The sequence below is a fragment of the Arachis duranensis genome, chromosome 6 (assembly GCF_000817695.3).
Source record: "Arachis duranensis cultivar V14167 chromosome 6, aradu.V14167.gnm2.J7QH, whole genome shotgun sequence".
In the NCBI taxonomy this organism is placed as follows: domain Eukaryota; kingdom Viridiplantae; phylum Streptophyta; class Magnoliopsida; order Fabales; family Fabaceae; genus Arachis; species Arachis duranensis.
Window position 1 is genome coordinate 100,056,822 of NC_029777.3, and position 7,592 is coordinate 100,064,413.

Genomic DNA, 7,592 nt, shown 5'->3' on the forward strand with positions numbered 1-7,592 from the left:
GACTCATTTTTTTTTAAAATAAAATTCATTAAAATTAACCCAAAAATAATAATTAAAAAATAAAATACAAATAAAAAATAGTCAAATTATAATATAATTTTTTTACTATTTTTTTTGAATTTTTAACAACAATAAAATTGTTCAAAATAATATTTGTCAATAAAATCATCTTTATTTTAAAAAATAAATCACACAATTTGAGCATATATACAAAATTGTAAAATAAAATAAATAAAGTTAATAACTAAAAGAAAAATAAAAATAAAAAATGAAACAAAAGTGTTTAAAAATTCTATAATTATTAATTTTATAATAATAACCAATCTTCTATTTAATAAAAAATAAAAATAAAAAACTTCGACCCGATGGACCGCCCCGCCTCACCCTGCCAAAACCCGCCAATTTGGCAGTGCGGGTTTGACGGATTTTTTTTAATTTAGCGGGCTTCAAATCCTAGCCCGACCTGTCTTTTTAGCAGGTTTAGTGGATTGGCCCGGCAGACTCGACCCGTTTTGCCACCCATAATATTAACGGATCTATTTGATTTTTTTAATTATAGTTTTTTGTCATTTTTAAATTTGAGCTACAAACACATTAAGAAAATCTTATAAACTCTGGTTGCGGGTCATCACTTACTTAGCTTAACTTCACCTTATAAACTAAAAGCTTCCTATGAAAAAATGAAGTATAGAGAACTTTTAGTTTATTAGAAAAAATTAAGCTAAGTAACAACCTACAACACAGTCTATAAGATCTCCGTGACATGTTTGTAGTTGAAACTCAAAAATGGTAGGCCATAATTTAAAAAACCAAATGCTCCATCAACATTGGTAATTCTTTTGTTATCCCTCATAAGCTTTGTGATATAGTCTAAGGTGAGATATAAATGTGTCAAACAATTTTGTTAGACATAGTTTTATACTCTCAGGTAGCATAATAGCCAGTAGAAGGAAAATAACTTCAATCTAAATGCTTCTAGTACAGAAAATAATATCGCTTAACCAATAGAAAAGACATTGATATATGCTCATTGTCAGACATTGGATCCTTATCCTTCTATTGTTATAAATAAAATCTTTGAAAGTGGCGGATGAAAGGTTAATAAAATACCTTACTCCTATTTTTAACTTAGTGGTGATTGATATCTCCTCTCGAAAAGGAGGTAAGCCAGCTATGGCAGCTATATCTAAAAAAAAGGAGTGACCATATCATATGGGGTTGATTCTTTTGGTTATGGAGGGGTGTAGGTGCCTTGCAGGGTTATGGAAGACGAGGGTTTTATATCATTATGTGGGACAGCTTTTTTATCAGAGTTGATGTGGAGAAATCGGACCCTCCGAATTCTTTGTTTCCAAAAATTTATATGCAAATCGGATGGTCCGTTTTGCTTGGAGGAGATGAAACTCACATCATGGAAATCGGACGCTGCGATTTCTCATGGAACAAATCGGATGGTCCGTTTTGTTCGTTGGGTAAGTAGGTTCTAGTAATCGCATGGTCCGAGTTGTGGATCACGGTAAATGAAATCAGATCCAAGTTTGTTCATCTTTTTCGACTTCTCTTCTTCTTCTTTCTCAGGGTGTGGGGTCTGTATTGTTGGGTTGAAAAAAATTAGTTGCTGGTAAAGTTTTTGTTTTTGTTTTAGTGAGTGTTAGGAATGGATGATATAGTCCTTTTGAAAGTGTATTATTTTTTAATGTATTCTATCTTTGTTTTATATTAATTTATTTTATTTTTTATTTTTACTTTGTAAAATTTGTAATTGTAATTATTATATACTACGTTAATTATTAAAATTTTGTATAATATAAACTATAATCCTATAAAAAAGGACAAAATAAATAAAAAATTAATTATAAATAACAATAGTGTCATAAATAATGAAAATTTATAGTCTAAAATAATACTAAATTAAAGAGTACGGATAATATTAAAAAATTATAGAATTTTTTTTTTGTTTAACATTATAAAATTTATAATACTCTCTTTTATATTTTTTATTGTATTTATTTATTTATATAATAAATATTTTTTATATTATTTTTGTTAGGTTCTGTTTTGCATGTATATAAAAAAATAATTTAAAGTAATTTTTACAATGTGAAGTTTCGGACGATCAACATTTCTAGGTTTTGATTTTTTTGACATTTGGATTTTTTTTGAGTTCAAACAGATGAAGCAGAAATGGTTGAGGGAGGAAGAAGATGAAGGCTTCGAAGTTGGCTGGAGAAAAAAGGGAAAGGGTACGCATGCAATAGAAGGGGTTGGTTGTGTTAAATGGACACCGTCTCTAGGGAGCACCTGGCCAACGACACATGGTGGGATAGCATCAAATCGGACGATCCGCTTTGGCAGCAGGAACTCGCACCGAGTTACATCTTTTCAGTCGCACGGTCCGAGTTCTATTTTTCCTGATACCACCCCCATATCAAACACCCCTCCTCCCCGTATCAGCGTTTAGCACCAGCTATGCCTCCATATTAAAATTCAAAAGCGACCATATGGGTTGTGGAAAGTATGTGTGCATTTGTCTCAAAAGTACAATGCACTTCTCATCAATCCTAAATTGGCACTATAAGTATCTTTACTAAATTGAATTAAATCATATATTCTAACATTCTTCTAAGTTGACATCTTTTGGGCTTCAATCCGATCTAACCATGTACAGTACCCATAACACTAACTTTTGGGGGGTTACGAAATTATCTGTTTTGAGTCAAAATCAATGGAAATAAATTCTGAGAAGCTGTGATTCTTTTTTTAGAGTGCTCAAGGAATAAATGTTTGACCTTATCTATAGTATTAGAGGAAATATGTAGACTAACAAAAACTGAATTTTATAGCCAGTGGTAAATAGAATTAGCACCTGCGATTCCCAAATTTTTAATTTTGACATTTTTTATTAAAGAACAAAAGCTTATCCACCCTTAAAAATGGATTCAACAAAAATTCAGAAACGATCACTTTTGGTTATAAAAAACACATGTTGATAAGTTGCTGCTAGATGATACCATGAAAGTTCAGAGTTGAGCTCCAATGTTCAGTCCCAAAATGTCTAAATTTTCAAACAAACTGTAAATTCAAAAAATGATGCATTAAAAATAAGATAAAGATTTAAGTTATACAAATATTATTTTATAAGATGACATGAGAAATAAAACAAGTTGTTAAAATAGAATAAAACCAAATGTTACATAACAATGCTCATAACAAATGATGTATAAGATTTTACCATCCACTTCTATCAACCGGAACTCCTTAGTTTTGATTTTCTATCTTGTTTTTGTTGGTACAAGGCTTTTTCTTTTTTAAGAACTTTTCCTCTTGCTTGTTTCTTCATATGGCACATTGTTACTATTTTTAACAATATCCTACTCATCCAAATTGACGAACTCAATGAATAACTTTATTATGTCCCTCTAATATGAATAGCTGGGATCACTTTTTAAAAGAAAAATGGTCAGAGTCTGACATTCACCCATTGGATTGTATTGTTTTGCCATCTTTGTGTTTTCAGCTTTTTTCTCTACAACCCCTAAAAAGCTTAACCCTTTAGAAAACTAATCCTGATGTTAATGATAATAGCACAAATGTAGCATGAGAATGTATTGCATTATGATTGTCAACTTTTTCTGAAATTGAAACGTTTCAACAAAGTCTATCAAGCTGAAACTTGTAGGTAGCACAACTGGTTGAGTAAGAAGTATTCTTGAATGAATATGCACATACAATGAGTGAAGACTCCTCCTTTCATTCTTTCCAATTATATGAAGCCCGGTCTACAACTAAATAGTCTCCCCGGATATCCTTCGCAACTCGAAGGTCACGATCAAGGTAAACAGTATCAAACCTGCCAAAACAGGATAACAAAGTAAAACACTAAAACTTGAAGAAAAGGCATCCTATTATTGGTCAAATAGATAAAACAGGAGACAACAGAGATGGATCGGACAAATAGAAGAAAAAGCTTAGAAAGTAGATCATTATTTCTCTAAAAGACTGGAAAACACAACAAACTATTTCTACTGTTGGGATGCCATGTAAGATTTTAACCAATTGTGTACAGTTTCTTCTATGAGCAAACCCCAAAAATTTCTCCTTAACAAAAACAGTGCCATACACAATAGTCCTTGAGAAATGTAATCCCACATAATATTTTCTAAGTGTTGAAAATATCAATCATATTGTTCCTTTTAGATACTACTAATATGTAATTATATATGGTGGTTAAGGATCAGAATTGACAAATATGCCTCAAATTCTTAATGCTCAAAGACTATGCAAAGATTTTTCATCTGTTTAGGGACTAATATGTTCAGTACCTTTAATTCAAGGACAACAAATTTGGAGATGTACTATCTACCTATTTATAAGAATGCCCAAACATATTCTTTTACCCCTAATCTTCAATCAAATCAAGTTTCATCATCATTTCTCTTCTCTCTTCGATCTTGATTCTACATTAAATGAATAATGCTCATTATCTGTGTATCTTTAGGGTTTCTGCATTAGGGTCTTAAAACTTACTCTCACATAACACGAGTTTGTGGACTTGCTTGATTTATCAACCGTGGTTAAAAAAAAACAAATTCAAGAGAAGACAAATTCATGATGAAGAGAGGGAAAAAATTTAAGCTGCCTCCAATAATGTCTCAGGATATCAATAAGGTAAAAAAATAAATAAATAAATAAATAAACACTTACTATAAGGTCTCAGAAATAGGACAGTATTTATAAATAAAAAATATAAAAATAAATTAATAAAAAAATTGCTTGAATTCATGCATCAGAAGTTATTCCATACTAATCCTCTGCTGGACAAGATAACTTCACATTTAATCTATGTTTCTAAATCCTCAATTAAGCTTCATCAGTAAAAGCAAACTAAATGGAGTAAACACAAACACACAAATAATCAGTCAGCAAGTAAATCTACCAAACATAACTAACATTTTACTTCAACTACACTGTATATTTAAAGTACCTACCAACCCTGTCCAAATGGCGGCAACGGTATTTCCCAATTCTTCCCACGTAATACTGCACTAGTAAATCTAAAGCAACCAATGTCAGACTTTAAAAGTGTTGAACAACAGTAAATGAATTTTCTTCATCGAAAGAATTTTATTCCGATATAATAGCACCGGCAGGAATAAAAGATACTCGTGTCCCTCCAAAATCACAAAAAGTTTTATACCAATTTGGCGAAATTTATCAAATTTTTGTGATATTTCGAGGTACTTTGTTAAAATACCATTTTCCAGTTGCAAAAGAAGTAGTTTGCCCTAATTCACCTGAAATTGACTCTCTGTGGCGACGCAATCTCAATCCCGGAACGGACGAAGAAAACCCCATCGGGAGGGAAAGTGATGACGTTATTGAGGGTTTTCTGTTGGACATCGATGACTTGCAACACGTCGCCGGCACGTGTTCCGAACAGGGGAGCTTTCTCGATGATGAAAAGCTGCTCTTTCTCGGTGGTCCAAAGCAGCCTCCACGTGCCGGAGAGTGAGTCGTCAGTGGTCACAGTTCCGGCGCCAAGTTCGGCCATTGCGTCGATGGCTTCGACGATGGCGGCACGCCTCGCAGGGTCAGTCTGCGTCCTGAGGCCGCGGTCCTGGTCGGAGATTAGGACGAGAAGGCGCTCCCTGGCTGATTGGGATTGGGCGGTGACGGAAGAGCAGGTGAACCTTGGGTGAGAGTAGCAACGAGGGACGGAGAGTTTTGAATTAGGGCTTTGGGGTTTGAAGGGTGTGGGAAGAAGGAGGGTTGTGGTGGCCATGGACACGGGTGGAAGGGAAGGGAGTTCGTGGCTGTGAGTCTCATGGCGTTTAGTCAGTGTGGTGGGTGTTTCAAATTCAATCAAGTGTCTCAACTTTTCCTTGAAAAAATTGGCGGTTCAGAAATGGAGTGAAATCTACTTGTCGAACTAGTTAGTTAGACTAATGGAGTGTTTGGATTTCAATTTGTAAAGAGAAGTTTGTATAAAATTATTTTTACAAATTTGATTTTGATGAAAAATAAATTTGTGTTAATATAATTTTGTTTAAAAATTCTTGTATCAAATAGATTATAATAAAATAAATATTATTTAGATTATACTCTTTAAAATTATTTTTAGATAAAAAATTATTAAAAAGATCAATAATAAATATAAATAAAAAAATAAAAATGAACAAAGCCAAATAAAAATTAAAAAAACATTCTAAATATTAAATATAAAAAACAGTAAATGATAAAAAAAACTATATGAACTAAAAAACAATAAAAAATAATAATATACATAAAAAAAGAATACTAATTTATTTTAGACTATAAATTTTTATTATCTATGATTCTTTTGTTACTTATAATTAGTATATAATAAAAATAAAAATAAAGTACAATAAGAAATACAATAAAAATAAAAAAACAAAAAAAAATTATACAAAAATATTATATAATAATTACAACCAACAACATGTATTACATGAACAACAAAATTACAATAAGAAGTAAATAAAATTTATATGAATAAAACCAAATTAAAAACAAAAAAAATTTATACACAACATAAATACAGTATAATAAAAGATAGAAAAAAATTTATACAAACAAAAAATAATAATAAAAATATCATAACAACATGTTATAGGTGGGATTTTTTGAAGATGAGAGAGAAGGGGTGAGAAACACCGGGAGGGATAGAACTAGGCAATTGAGTAGAGATCCGAGAGTTTGAAATCGAGACGAGTTCTGTCGCTTGGAAAATAAATCGTTCTCTATCTTTGTAGATCATCTTTCAGAAAATATATCAAAAAGGGAGTTGTACCACTTGTTCAACTGGACGGGACGTATAAATGATATTTATATCTCACGAAAATAAAAAAATGATAATTTGTACGTGTTTGCGTTCATCCGGTTTACAACAAAGAATGGAGTCATGAAGGTTATTATGGAGATGAACAGAACGAGGTTACGGGGGAAGGTTGTGTCGGTCAGAGAAGCTAGGTATCAACGTATGAATGAAGTGGCGAGTAGTAAGAGACTTCAGGAGGCAGGTGACATCCAGAATGTTGAGAATATTCAAACTCAACAAGAGGAGAGCACAAGATACCCGAGGAAGAAAGTGAAAGAGATGAGAAATGATGAAAAAAAAAAGATCCACATGGCAATGGGTGGACGAAGAAGATAAAAATTTCGGTGGCAAAAGAGAACCTGGTCTTGCTACAAAGGAGCCTAATAGGCAGGACGACAAAGGCTATTGACTTCTCTACTTTGAAATCTATGATTGAGAAGAATTTGCTTCAAGTGGTGCAAGTACGAAAACTAGGAGCATACAAGGCACTCATGACTTTTGATAGTGTCTTGAGTGCAGAAGAAGCTTACATGTTTAAAACGAATAACATGCTGCAATTATTTCATAGCGTATGGAGATGGGATGAGGAGGAGCGTAGTGAAACTCGAAGGATTTGGATAGAATGTTTTTGTGTTCCACTACATACTTAGTCAGCGGAAACGTTTAAGGTAATAGGAAGCCAATGGGGAGAATGATTAGGTGTGATAAAGCTACAGAATCTTACCTCTCATTCAGTGTGGGACGGGTGCAAATT

At 32.5% G+C, this 7,592-nt stretch overlaps 1 protein-coding gene across 2 annotated transcripts; it reads right to left on the minus strand.

Annotated features, from left to right (window-relative positions):
* Positions 1-3,593: 3,593 nt before the first annotated feature.
* On the minus strand, positions 3,594-5,924 carry LOC107495101 (probable plastid-lipid-associated protein 11, chloroplastic). Of its 2 annotated transcripts, none has more exons than XM_016116185.3 (3): positions 5,295-5,924; positions 4,989-5,054; positions 3,594-3,850 (listed from the first exon to the last, which is right to left on the minus strand). In XM_016116185.3, the coding sequence occupies exons 1-3, from the start codon at positions 5,780-5,782 to the stop codon at positions 3,751-3,753; spliced, it is 654 nt and encodes a 217-aa protein (XP_015971671.1). In that variant the 5' UTR covers positions 5,783-5,924; the 3' UTR covers positions 3,594-3,750. The 2 variants fall into 2 exon arrangements, with proteins under 2 accessions (XP_015971671.1, XP_020980898.1); XM_021125239.2 differs by having other exon boundaries at positions 4,985-5,054.
* Between the last annotated feature and the right edge of the window lie 1,668 nt (positions 5,925-7,592).